We start from the raw sequence: 14,433 nt of genomic DNA, 5'->3' as shown, positions 1-14,433 counted from the left end.
TTATTCTAGGGATATCTTTAAAAAAAAAGAAAAAAAAATTGAATTGTGAAAGGTAGAGTATTTTCATTAACTAGTGGTATATAAATGGTTAGAACATCAGTAGTAAAAAAGTAGGAACTATCAGGAATACTTTATTTGAATTGATGGACAGTATTTCAGAGATATTTCTCAGTTCGGATAGAAGGGCTCTTAATATAATATTACTGTGGGTATATTGCTTGGGAAGCGCAAAAGTAATGACACTGCACTCACTAGTATCAGTAAACAAATTCCTGAATCAATTGTTTTTTCTAGGTTTGCTTTGTTGATTTTCTATAAAGGCAAACAGCAAACATACTTTAGGTGTGGATGACTAAACAGAATGTGAGGAAACTCAGTATCCTGATGCCATTTAGGTAAATCAATGATATTTATCTGATTTACGTTAAAATATAGTTGAAAATGGCAAACCCAATCAGGGACTGCCAAGAGACGAATCCAGAAAACTATCAGGAACAGAGAACATTGATGTAAGTCCTCTTAAAATTCCTAGCCCTGAGATTAATTGTGATACCTACAGCTCAAAAACTTTTAAAGACAATGATAAAGATAATTGGGTAAATGAAAAAATAAATAACATGGTAGACATTGAAACAGAAAAAAAATGGTCATATAAGCATTCAAATTACTTGTGATATTTTTTTTTTTTTTTAAGTGCAGGAAACTCTCAATTCAGGTAACAAAGTTGCAAGACCCATTTCTATCACAAACATCTTTTGAAACATTTTTTTTCTTTTTTTCAGAATTCTGGCCTTATACACAAACGTTCAAAAGGATGACTTTAAAAGTTAAAAGCAAAATAAGGCTAAAGGATTTAAATTGTGGGGAAGTATCTGATAGTAGTAAGCATAGTTATCAAGCGTATCTCAAGAAATAAGAAGATGGTGTTGTGAATCAAGGTAATTTTGGAAAAATATCATTCTGAATTGGATGATAATTCAGAATATAATTTAAATGAAAAAGATATTACCTAGGTAGAAACCCGTAAAAGGGGAAATGGGTGGAGAGAATTAAGGAAAAAGTGGGAAAAAGATTGGGTTAAGCATTGCAACTTCATGAAAACTAACAGATCAGAAAGGGATCATATAAATTCATTCTTAACCTATAACCTATATTTCATGGAGTGTGTGTATTTACCCAAACATGAGTCTCAGACTGCTTAATGGAATAAGTAAATTTACGTATAAGCCTTACACATGAACCACTTGGCCAAAAACCGCAAATATTGCGGTATATAGCAACGATGTAATTTGATACACTAAATGGTAACCTAACATCTCTTGTCTGAGAAAATATCATGGGCTAGCCATTGTCAATCATGGATCTGTTTTAGTCAGTGAGGAATGCGAACAAAGCCATAGCCCCCAACACATCCAATGCAAGCTGGATCGTTGAGTGTGACTTCATTATTGGGTAGGGTTGATATTTAGCATATTAGAAAGATTTTACGGAGGAAATGGTTGTGAAGATAATGACTCTGTTCATAGGTAATCTGGTGGAAACAGTGATGATGAGCATGTAATAACTGGTGATTTAAATATTCTTGATCGAAGATATATAGATAAACCAATTACCTGGTCCGCATTTTTGTTAAGCAAGTGCTAACGGTAGAGATTAAACAATCACTTTGATTGATAATGAATAAGGAAGTATTTTAATTCAGTTCTTGAGTACTTGCATAATGTTCTTGCTTTCTAAAACAGATTAGTTATGCTTAATTCATATATACCAGCTCTTGTGAAATAGGCACTCTTAAAAGAATGGACTAATTCATTGCCTTTCATTCTTTTAAAAAAATCAAGAGGATTATGTTTCAGATCTCGATAGCGACAGTGATGGCAGTGATGTATCTACTGAACTAGTAAAGTTTCAAAAGGGGTAGAAATGTCAGGCAAAGTTGCTGGGAGTGACCTGCCTCTCACCGCTCCAGCGTTGTATAACTAAGTCTAATGTTATAATGTCGTTAGTCTTAGTCATTCAGTTAAATACAATTAGACCATCATCGTCCTTCATTTTGCAGGGTTGCTCCTATGTTCCTCCCTATAAGTAATTATAGAAAAGTTTATTCATCAAAAAGCCACAACCTTCACTTAATGCATAGATGTGAGAGATATGCAATAATTAAGATAGCAGTGTTCTATGAATTAGTGTTTAATCTTTTCAATTAAGAATTCTGGTGTGACAAGGAATTACCTTCAAGATATTTCTCTGGTAACAATTGCCATGGAAAATCTCAATGGAATAAAATGCATTTAATTCATATTTTGACTATCTCACTGGTCAATTTTCTTCTCAAATTTACCCATTCCAAAATTTTGACTTCTCATATCTGTTTATCAAACTTTCAGTTGCACATTCTAAATCATTTATAATTTGTTCAGTACACAATAAACTGTCATCAGATGTAAGTTATTTACATCTGATTAACAAATAATCTTGATAGTTATGCGGTAAGACAAAATCGAAGCACCACAGATTCGCTTTCTCTGATAGCACCAGAGAAGGCTCATTAATAAATTTATATTGTATCATAATTGAAGGATAACCTTATCCTGAACTTATGTATTTGAATATGATAAATTGTAATTTGTGCGTAAAATGATGAAACAAATTTATAGCTACACGTATCAAAGGTAACATTACTTCATTATATGAACAATTTTGACTTTATGTGATATCAAATAACTAATGTAGCGTATGTAATATAGAGTATTTGATGAGGTATAAACTACTTCAAAGAGGAATATTATTCTTCATACTTTGTACCTACACAGAAGATTAGCGTTTTCTGTATCGATAGTTATTTGTTTAATTATGACGTTTTATATTGTCAGGTTCAGTGTTTACACGACTCGAGTCAGAGTCAGAATAGAAGCTTCTTAGAAGCTTGCCAAAATCAATCGAAGTGATGTAACTTTGAAAATAAATATGATTCCATAATACAAAAGTATCATTACATCCAAGACGATTTTAGCGAAGTAAGATGAGATGTAGAACATTATATTGATTTTCCATATATTATTGCAGGTAAGAAGCAGTAATGAAAAATATCACGAATATAAAAGAACTACTTTTTAAGGCCTTACGCTAATGATAAAAGATATAAATTAATGTTTACTAACATATTTTGGTTTTATACGGATGAAAAACAACGTAACAGGGGAAATAGCTCTGGGTGATATTTTCAATTCTGAGTCCTTACCATAGTTAAAAGAGGATTGAAAATGAAAAAGGACGTATTCTAATTCAGTTCTTTAGTACTTGCATAATGTTCTTGCTTTGTAAAACAGACTTGTTATGCTGAATTCCTATATACCAGCTCTTGCGAAGTAGGCACTCTTAAAAGAATGGACTAATTCATTGCCTTTCATTCTTGTAAAAGAATCAGACCGTTTCTAAATGAATTTTTAAGACGATTGAATAGATATGTGGTTTTTAAGCAATACGTAATTTTGGATTCAATCATTGTGATTTTTATGTAACAGAAAAAAAATGAAAATGAAACATTTTGCCTGAATACTAGGTTCCTTTCTAATGGGTGCATCGTCTTATCGTAATAACAATAACCTTACAACAGGCCAAGTTAAAGATGTTTGTAGAATTTGTAGCTGAAATAAAATGTAATGTGATATGCAGTACTGAAAAGGTATGGAATTTATATTATATATATATATATATATATATATATATATATATATATATATATATGCGTGTGTGTGTGTGTGTGTGTGTGTGTGTGTGTGTGTGTGTGTGTGGGTGGGTGTGTTATTTCATCGTAAGAACAATTGTAGAAATGTGATTACTTAAAAATCACCGTAATAAGAAATCCAAGAATTATGTAGGTAAAGCTATAAATAATTAGTTTTGTTTTATTCGAGATATTGAACAAAGGTGAATTATAAGGTAATATATGGGGAATCTTAAACTTTCTAGTACAAATAGTCGTATCTTATATAATTTTGTATGTTTAGATATATATGTTAAAAATATATCAGACCTTTAGATGGGCAGATTACACGGGAATTAAATAGCATTGCTTCAATGGTCAGGTTAGGGGTAGGATTATGATATATCTAAGCATAGTTGTATCCCATATTTGAAAGTACATTTCCGTTGCATTGATGGTAAAAGGATAAACCCTTGCCCTATAGAACAGAAGCAACGGCAGCACAATCTTGGAAGATGACGTCTTTCCTGAAGTGAGATAGTAGGAATTACTTGAAGCTTTGTTTATTGTGCCAATAAGACACATATGAAAGACCACTGGATGCATCTGGTGTTGACTATGCTCCCCTTGCGGCAAATATTCCTGAATTGTATAAGTTAAATCCAATGTTTATACCATTTGATCCAGAAGACTTGATGAAGCAAATGGAATTATGCAGACCTTTAAAAATAGCAAAGCTACATATCATGACTCATGTATAATGATGTTCAAAACCTCAGAGCTAGAAATGAAGTAGGTGTGTAAGACAAAAGAATAAGATTATGCCCACCAGCAAAATATAAACATCGTATTAGAAGACAAGACAGGAAGATACAGAAGTTTGTAAAACTGATGGAAAAGGAATTATTTGTGACAATCCAAAACCAATCAAAGATTAACAATTCGCCATGACATTACCTTTACATAAAAAGCTGCAACTATGTGTCATCAACCTACTGGATGAGAAACTTCTGGACAAGCCTAGGACTGGATATATTGTTTGGCAGGACATTATGTATCACCAAACAGGAAAAGAGCCTGTCCAAATTTCCAGAAAATTGGAGAAGATTATGTGATGTACAAACAAAAAGCATGTGTCTATGCTTTGGTTGAGTTTGAGATGTACATAAGAGACAAGCATTTGACTACAGATGGGTTTTTCTGTTTATCTATGGTACAACTTTATGGTTTGTTTAAATAAACACTGGAACAGCTAATTGCTGAACCTTTCTTTGCGCACTGAACATGGTTAAAGGAACCTAAACTTGCTCGTATCTAAAAATGAAAGACTTTAAAAAAGAGAAGAGAGACTTGGCTTGTTCACAAGTGAAAGGGTGGGGTGGAATCCTAGCCACAGTATGTGACTATGATGATGCATTAATTGTGACCAAAGAAGACAAGAAATTGAGGAAGTAGATGCTTAAACATGAGAAAATATTTGATGTAACTTCAACAGCACACACTAGAGGAGAATATGTTTCACCAAGTTTTTTGGAATTTGTAGGTGTCCTGCAGAATAGTGATGATATAAAATCCTAACTTAAGTATGGAAATTCACCTAGTGATCTAGCTTTAGCACAGCTTTTGCACTTCAACTGTTGGAAGAATACAGCATTTACCAGACACTCCAAGCCAAGAGAATCCATGCATCCAATATACCTTGGTCTCCTGGTCTTTGCAAAAGCTAGACTGCACCTATTAATTGATAAATTTCCTCAACGTGGAATTAGCACCATCTACATTAGGGTTCTGGAATTGACTAGTAGGTTAGGAGAAGCCGTTGTAGCAAAGGCTGTGGGGGAAGAGATTATTTGTTCCACTACACTAAGAAAAAAGAAAATGACTCATTACAAATTGTGCTGTTGATAAACTGGGTCATAATGCACATGCCACAACAGCACAAGAATCCTTTCATGAGATAGCCATATCTTTGTTTCAGCATTGAAGTGCTGATGAAAAAGGTTGAGACAGAAACTTGGTCCAAATCATCCAAAAAGTAACAAAATAAAAAACAATGCCTTCCCTTCTTGAAGACACGAATGTAACCTCTTCTCCCTTTAAACAGGAGAACCCCGGTCTTCATCCAATGGAAGTGCAAAACAACAACAAGTTTTTGCTTTCTAAGCTTAACTAAACTATTTTCATATTTGGCAGACCCAGTCGTTTCACCTCAAGCAGATAATACAACATGCATTATGTTCGCCTAAAAAGGATGCTGTATTTTGTAGTAATGCTGAACAGGATACTGCTGACCTGTAAGGCTCTACTTATGAAGAGGCAGATACTCGAGGCATTTTGCATGCTGCATATTCTGCAAGGCATGGAGATATTTCATAGGCATTCAAATGTAGTTCAGACACTGATGTGTTCATCATAGCATCATCTAACACTGAAAAAAAAAAAAAAAAACTGGTTGGATGAACAATTCTTAGTTGCTCAAGGGGTTAACTACTGCACTCTAATTGTTCAGTGACTGTTTTCCTCTTGGTAAGCGTAGAAGACATTTTAGCTATGATAATCACCTCTTCTAGAAGGAAACCTCAAAATCTAATATTTTTTTCGCGTTACGAAGTACAGCGGAAAATAATTGTCCTAATGAAATGTAAGCAAATGTTAGTGTCTTGTTACTTATTTTCAGTTGTTATGTAGGCTTTGGCCAATGAGATTCCGTGTGGGGTAGAACGAGTTCGATGTTTGAGAGGTATTTACTAAGAGGTCACTTTCTAGCGCATGCTAGCCGGAGAAAATTGATTTTCTCAGCATGGATGCCAGGCAGGGTCAAATTACAGTTTCAGAAGTGAACAGTGCTTTCACCCTAGCAATCCGAATGATTAAACAGTTTCAAGAAGTGATGGACAGTCTATTATCCGCTTTCCAGCAGAATATTTAACGAGTATCCGCATCTCAATAAAGAAAGATAGAAAACCATTTGAATGAGCATCGCGTTATTTTGAAGAAACTGATACGAAAACCAATGTAAGCATAATGTGCGATTGGTCATCAAATTGGACGACAAGGAACATCTAAAACTGCTGTAGCATCGCCGAAAGTATCAGGCCAGCTAAGATCGAGGGAAAGTTTGTGAATTCATATCAACTTTGATGGAAGATGGATAGAGCTCAATGAGGGCCGAGAAGGGACATTGGAGCCGGGGATGTACCAAGAAAGACATAAAAAATTTATTATTTTTTTTTTCTTTCTTTCAATACCTTGCAATTGGTACAAGAAAATTAGAATTTTCCTTTTAAATTGCCTGTTGGTCATTCATATTCACAATACAATGAACGGGAGAGAATTGGGTCCGGTAAGGTACCATGTTTACTGGAATGGGTAATTATAGGTCAGCGATGAATGAATCGGAATTTATCACGGTAATATTCTATACAATAGCTCCGCCACTAATAATTTGGATATTCTTTTTCCTGATGAATTACTTAGTGCTTTATATAAAGCTGGCCTTTTTTTTGTGGAGGAACAGTATTTCTACCCTATTTGTTAACCTTTCTAATCTTGGGTGACCCCTAGTGGGAAACCGGGGTATTTTGGGTGGGGAATGAATTAAAGAATTCATTTTAACATCCGAATAATGACATGTAGAATTAGCAATAAACAAGGCCACCAGCTAACCTAAACAAACCACCTAACGTAACCTAACCTAGTAGCCATATCCTTACCTATGGGGTGTCCCTACTCCCTTACACAGCCATATTAGATATAAGAAAGCCTATAACCCGTTGTGCACTCAGGCTACTTAGGCCGTTAGAGGGTAAAGGTGAGCTTCACCTTTCCGACTCAATATCCAAGGTACAATAACCTCACGAATGAATGGCCACCAATCTTTTATAGTTTTGTGTGAAATTCTTCATTAAATTTCAACAAATTTATAACTAAATTCAACACCAATATAATTTCGTACAAGTAATGAATTAGATTATATATCTAAATGAGACTTTTCAAACCAAGTTCCCTTAAAAATGGATACGTGAAAACTACACATTTTTTCACTTTCCTCTTGTTTATCAATACAACTTGTTACACCGAAATGCTTTTTGTTAATATCAAGTCGGCACTTTCACTTTTAATAATACCGTGATCTTGGCAGTACTTTGTTATTCTTTCGTTGTTACCACAAAAAGTAAAACAAAACCTTTATAATTTAGACAACAATTGAGACAAGAACTTGGGAGAAAATCCACAGAAATGGTGAATGAGAAACCGCACCAGAAGTTGAAGGTTCACTCGCCCCCATTGGCTCTCAAAAGACTGAAAAATTAACGGTGGAAATTGTGTGAAAAGTGTCCAAAAGTGTTAGTTTCCCAGTAAAACTGTCACCTCATTGGGTATTTAAGTCACGAGATTCTAGATTTGTTAAAATGCTAGTCTCAAGTAAAATGTGGATAATCATCATTGGGTAAAATCTATGACGTTTGGGTGACGTCTTGCTACATAGAATACAGTAGATGATGTAATTATGACATATTATGTGTTTCTTACGTACAAACGAACAAACGAGAGCTCAGTCTGAAGAGGAATTTGAGAGAGTTATGAAGTCGAGGGACTTAGTTTTTTCAGGAGGGTTAAATTTAATTTCTATTTTTAAACCACTTCTAGACCTAGCACCGCTTAGATTTATATATCAAACGGAACACCTTGGACTTCTCTCTTTTTAGTGAATGTACTTGAATTTGATAACATACTAGCGAAGCTATAGTATAGAATTACCTTTATTATAAGTTTAGTATTTTTTTTTTAACTTATTTAAAATAACAAAATACAATACTTGAATTTTGTCAATTAAATAATTGAACACAAGAATTCCTTTGTAAAAAGTTTCTTCAATTTTTCCTTATACAAAATTGACGCAAACCATCTCACATAATTTAATCTTCCTCTAAGAAATCCAAGAGTATCATTTTCAGTGAGCATCTGCATACGGCTTATCCATATGCTATACACATAATTAAAAATTAGAAGAACTGCTGTGTTCCTATCTTTTTTACATTTAGTTTTAATGTCTAACATCAATAATTTGATCCATTCCTTACTTTCTACTAAACACGAAACCTCAAATTTACTCTTAACCATTGAAATAAATTTTTAACTCTTACAAAAGTAAAATATTTGCAGTGTATATTCTGTTTAGCCACAAAACTCACAATTACCATCTTTCCTAATTCCCAACATCTCTAGTCTTTCATTAGTAAGTAACCTTTCATTTTAAGTACTCAAACATAAATTCGCTTTCTCTTAATCCTATAATTGGATTGTTAACATTTTCCCATACTCCACTTCACTGTAGCAACGGGTAGTTCGCTTCTACTACTGGTTGTGACCTAATAATTATCGTCTCATATACATCTTTGCTTTTCATGTTGGGGAATTTGTTATGTCTACTTATATTTATTACGTTTTCTATCACACAAGAATAATACAAGTTAGATACATATGATAACTCACTATAACATTTTGCTTCTATTAAATAACTTAGTCTCAATCTACAGTAATAAATATTAGTCTTCCTTCAAGTGATTCTTTAAGACTCGAGGCCGTTAAAATTGCGGCTTTTTTATGATACACGTCTGTTATACCTAATCCCCCCTCACTTTTGGGCAGCAACAAGGTTGTCCTACGGATGGGCTGGTAACTACCACGCCCCAGATACCTGAAAATTGTGGAATTTATTTTTTGTGAGTAGATCTTACTCAACGGAAGCGTATGAGATAAGTACTAAACTTTTGATAACAAAATGGAATTCACAATAATAGCTTTTTGAAAGATGGTAAGACATCTAATCGAAAGAATGTTTATTGATTTCTCTAAATTATGTACAACTTTATTCCAGTTTATTTCTATTGTCCTTTTTGCGTTTTCGCAGTAACAAATACCCCGGATCTTCAAATTGCTTTCTGTGTTTAACCAATTAATAGGCCAATCTTTTTTTACTATGCCATTTTCCAACTCCAGTAATACTACTTTTACTTTTGTTTATAAGTGCACAACTTACTTTCTCAAAAACTTTGATTTCTTCGAAAACTTCAACAATTGATTGCTCTTTAGATACAAAAAACAGAGGAGTCATCAGCTAAACCTTGCAAGCATATGTTCCATCCATTTGGAAGCCTTGGTGGTACAATGTTTTTGTTGCTCTTAGTACTTGAATATAAAGGTTCCTGGTAAATTGCATAGAGTAGAATAGCAAGGGGACATCCTTGCCTTACAGATCTAATTACTGGAAAAGCATCACTGAACACCCCATTTATACATAAAACACTACAACAGTTATCATATATTTTTATTCATTTATTAAACACACCTGGAATACCTAACTTATTCATAATCTTAAACAAAAAAATCATGATTTACAGTATCAAAAGCTTTATTCCAGTCTAATTTCAGAACTGACATTTCAAGATCCTTTTCAAATGCATAATTAATAATATCAATGATATTATTATTACAAGTCATTACTGACCTACCTTTAACACTACAAAATTGTTCCACAGATTCTAATTTGTGTATTACCTTCTTTAATCTATTAACTAGTAATTTAGCTATAATTTTGTAGTCTACGTTCAACAATAAGATTGGTCGCCATCCACTCAAATCTTGATTATCACCTCATTTGCTCAACAGTCTTATTATACCCATATTTTTTAAAGAGCAAACCTCTTGGCTCTCTAAAACTTACCTCACAATCTCCAGAAAATCATCTCTAATTACATACAAAAATTCTTTGTAAAATTCTGATGGTAATCCATCCAATCCTGGTACCTTCCCTGTCTTTAAATTTTGTATTACACCTCCTAATTCAAACTTGCTTACACTGCAATCTAAATTTTTACAGTCTCTATCATTTAATCAATTACAACATAAGTTCAGCAGTTTCTCTAGATACCGAGAGTCTCCTTCTACTTTGCTGTACAACATTTCGTAAAAATCTTTTGCATAATTTAAAATTGCTTCAGTGGATCTTAATACATAACCATTGCCCAGTAAAGTTCTGCATCAAGTGATTACTTCCAGGATTCTTCTCTCTCTTTAAAAAATGAGTTGTAATTTTCTCTCCTACAAAATTGTTCTTAATTCTGGTCCTTAATTCTACTCCCTCACAAATTTCGTTTTGCATCTTTTCAGTTTTATTCCTTAATCGCCTCAAAATCTGTGCTTCCAGAATTGGCGATTTTGTATAATGCTTTTAATATGTGCTGCATTAAGTTTATCAACCCATATCTCTCTGCTGAGATTTTCTTTGACATTTTAATAAAAAAAACACTTTAAAATTCTCCTTAAAATAATTCCACTATTTAATAATATTGATGAATTTATTTTTCTCTCCTTTTAAAAACTGCCACAGTGTTTGAAAATTGTCTTTAACCTCGTTCATTGATAAGATGTTGACATTTAATTTCCAAGTACCTTTACCCGTTTTGGTTGCCAAACAGTTAAAACTAGTAATCACCCTACAATGGTCTGAAAATGTGACGGGTACAGTAAAACAAGAAATAATGTGATTAAACAAACTTTTTACATAGATTCTATCTAAGCTGGAAGCATATTTCTCCTTAACATAAGTATATTTGGTTATCAAGTTGTCCTTGGCGGCATCCTTCGCGCCGGTCGGCCTAATCAACTCTCTAAGATTTATGGAAACCAAAGATTTATCCCAAGTACTTACGTCTTTTATGTGAGTTATACAATTAAAGTTGTGGTAATATATCTTCAATGTAGTTTTACATTTATGCTCTCATGTACGTTGTTTCTCTGCTTGCATTTACCAGCTTATTATTTTGCTATTTGTGTGTCTTCGCGCATATTATTGCTTGTGGATGTCCCTGTGTTGTCTGGGCCTTACTTTGATGTATTTGTTTGTTATTGTGCATGTAAAGTAGTGCGTGTTGTAATAGTGGCTGTTTCTATTGTTTCAGGAGGTGACTTCAGTTTTTGTGTGCAATGAAACCTATGACAGGTTTTTCATCCTTTACAACAATTTATTGCACACAAACAAAAATTTGAGAGGCCATGGAACGGTTTCTACGTCCAGAACGCTTCGAGGCTGACCCGGATTCTGCCACCGCTGCTAAGGAGTGGACGCACTGGCTGAGGACATTCAACAACTTCTACCAAGCAGTACAGAAGACATCTCCCAGTGCAGACAAACTAATCCTACTCACCAACTACGTTGCTCCTCGAGTGTACGACTACTTAGCAGACTGTGACACTTATGATAAGGCTGAGAAAGCACTGACATCACTGTATGTAAAACCTAGAAATGAGGTATTTGCTAGGCATGTCCTGGCCACACGTAGGCAGGGGTCAGGTGAGTCTCTAGACCAGTTTCTCCAAGCTCTGAAGCTCCTAGCAAAAGACTGTCAGTTCAAAGCAGTGTCGGCAGAGCAGGCGTGTGATAACTATGTTAGAGATGCATTCATCAATGGACTTTCATCTGGTGCCATTCGTCAAAGACTACTCGAAAATATAAATCTTAACTTGCAAACTGCTTATGAATAGGCACGCACTTTAGAGATGGCTCAGAAACATTCTGCTTCTTATACTACTGTTGAGCCAATTACTGCTGCTGTACCTCAGCCACAAAGTCAGTCAGGTGATTCAGAGTGTTTAGAAAGTAGTGATGAAACTGCTCATCTTGCCGCCACTACTGGCGCCAATCAGTGTTTTTTCTGTGGTTTGAAACTGCACCCTCGGTTCAAATGTTCTGCTAGGGAAGCTTTATGTCTAAAGTGCAAGAAACAAGGACATTATGCAAAAGTGTGTAGGTCAGGGAAACCGGTAGGGGATACCTCAGCTGGTAAAACTAAATATTCGACAGCAACACTGGCTACTGTGTCTGGGGCTGCGCCTAGTAGTCTTAGTAAATCTTTGAGTTGTTTGAAAGTTAATGGTCTCCCTGTTAATGCACTTATTGATACAGGAAGCTCGGAAAATTTTGTGAGTCAGAAGATTGCTAAAGAACCTAATCATACTTCCTGACGACGGGCACGTCTCCATGGCTGATGCGTCTCTCTCGTCCAAAGTCTTAGGCCTTTGTTGTGTGGATGTGGAGCTGCAAGGACAAATTTATCCTAGTGTAAAACTCAAAGTGCTGCCAGCCCTGTGTAGTGATGTAATTTTGGGGCATGAATTCTTGAAGAATCATTCTGCTCTAGAAATGGCTTTTGGAGGAGCATGCCCACCACTCAAGATGTGTGGGCGGGCAGCAGTGAAGTTGGTTGCGCCCGCACTCTTCAGCAATCTGACAGCAGACTGCAGACCCATTGCTGCAAAGTCGAGACATTACTCTCAGGCTGATAAGGAATTTGTCAAAACTGAAATTGGTAGAATGCTACAAGAAGGAATAATAAGACCCAGCCAGTCTCCATGGAGGGCCCAGGTGCTAATCACTGCAGGGCACAATCACAGGAAGAGAATGGTGATTGATTATTCACAAACTATAAGCAGGTTTACTGAGCTGGATGCTTACCCTTTGCCTCGGATCGATGAAACAGTGAACAATGTCTCAAGATATAAAGTGTTTAGCACCTTGGACCTGAAGAGCGCCTACCACCAAGTGCCAATAAGAGAAGATGAAAAGTTGTACACTGCTTTTGAAGTGAGTGGAAAGTTGTATGAGTTCAATCGAATCCCATTTGGTGTGAAGAACGGAGTGGCCGCTTTCCAACGAGTTGTGGATCAGATCCTTGCAAAAGAAAAGGTGGAAGGGGCATTTGCTTATGTGGACAAAAACCTAAATCATTTCTTGAAAGTGGCGAGGGATTACAACCTCACATTTAATCATCACCAGTGTGATTTCAGGACACAGTCTATAAACCTTCTGGGATACTCTATAAAGGACGGAGAGATTAGACCTGATCCAGAACGACTGCAGCCTCTCTTGTGTCTACCCCTTCCCAAGGATACTGCCTCTCTTTGGAGAATGTCGGGGTTGCTTGCTCATTACTCACGATGGATACCCAACTTCTCTGAGAAAGTCCGGCCTCTTTCACACTCCACGAGATTCCCATTGTCTTTTGAAGCTTTTCTGACTTTTGAGAAATTGAAGAATGAAATTGCGAAGTCCGTGGTGCAAGCCATTGATCCTACATCCCCTTTCACAGTCGAAACAGATGCCTCAGACCATGCCATTGCCGCTACTCTCACTCAGAATGGACGTCCTGTAGCGTTCTTCTCTCGCACTCTCTCTGACAGTGAACAAAGGCATTCTTCAGAAGAGAAAGAAGCTTATGCCATAGTTGAGGCCCTCAGAAAGTGGAAGCATTACCTAATTGGTCATCACTTTAAGCTGATTACTGACCAGCGAAGTGTAACATTCATGTTCGACACAAGATCTTCAAGCAAAATCAAGAACGACGAGATAGCCAGGTGGCACATTGAACTGTCATGATACCACTACGATATAGTGTATCGTCCAGGTACGGAAAAAATTCCTGCAGATGATCTCTCGCGTGTCTGTGGTGCTGTAGCTACAGACAAACTCAAACAACTGCATGAAAGTCTATGTCATCCTGGAGTGTCAAGGATGGTGCATTTCATCCGAGTTCGGAACCTGGCTTATTCTGTTGAGGATGTAAAGAAGGTTACTGCTTCTTGTCCAATCTGCTCTACTGTCAAACCTCAGTTCTATAAGCCTGATGATGGCCATCTGGTGAAAGCTACTCAGCCATACGAGAGAT

The 14,433-nt window shown here is 35.7% G+C and overlaps 1 protein-coding gene across 1 annotated transcript; it reads left to right on the top strand.

Annotated features, from left to right (window-relative positions):
- The first annotated feature begins 11,764 nt into the window (after positions 1–11,764).
- Positions 11,765–12,253, top strand: LOC137636508 (uncharacterized). Its single transcript, XM_068368947.1, has one exon. It carries the CDS (start codon positions 11,765–11,767, stop codon positions 12,251–12,253), a length of 489 nt encoding a protein of 162 aa, XP_068225048.1.
- Positions 12,254–14,433: the final 2,180 nt, after the last annotated feature.

This window comes from Palaemon carinicauda, chromosome 1 (genome assembly GCF_036898095.1).
Source record: "Palaemon carinicauda isolate YSFRI2023 chromosome 1, ASM3689809v2, whole genome shotgun sequence".
Classification (NCBI taxonomy): Eukaryota; Metazoa; Arthropoda; class Malacostraca; order Decapoda; family Palaemonidae; genus Palaemon; species Palaemon carinicauda.
Note: the sequence above shows the minus strand (reverse complement) of the source record. Positions and strands in the feature narration are given on the sequence as shown.

What these genes read in the sequence shown, in the direction of transcription:
- LOC137636508 (XM_068368947.1), top strand. Translation starts at nt 11,765, where the DNA reads ATGGAACGGTTTCTACGTCCAGAACGCTTCGAGGCTGACCCGGATTCT.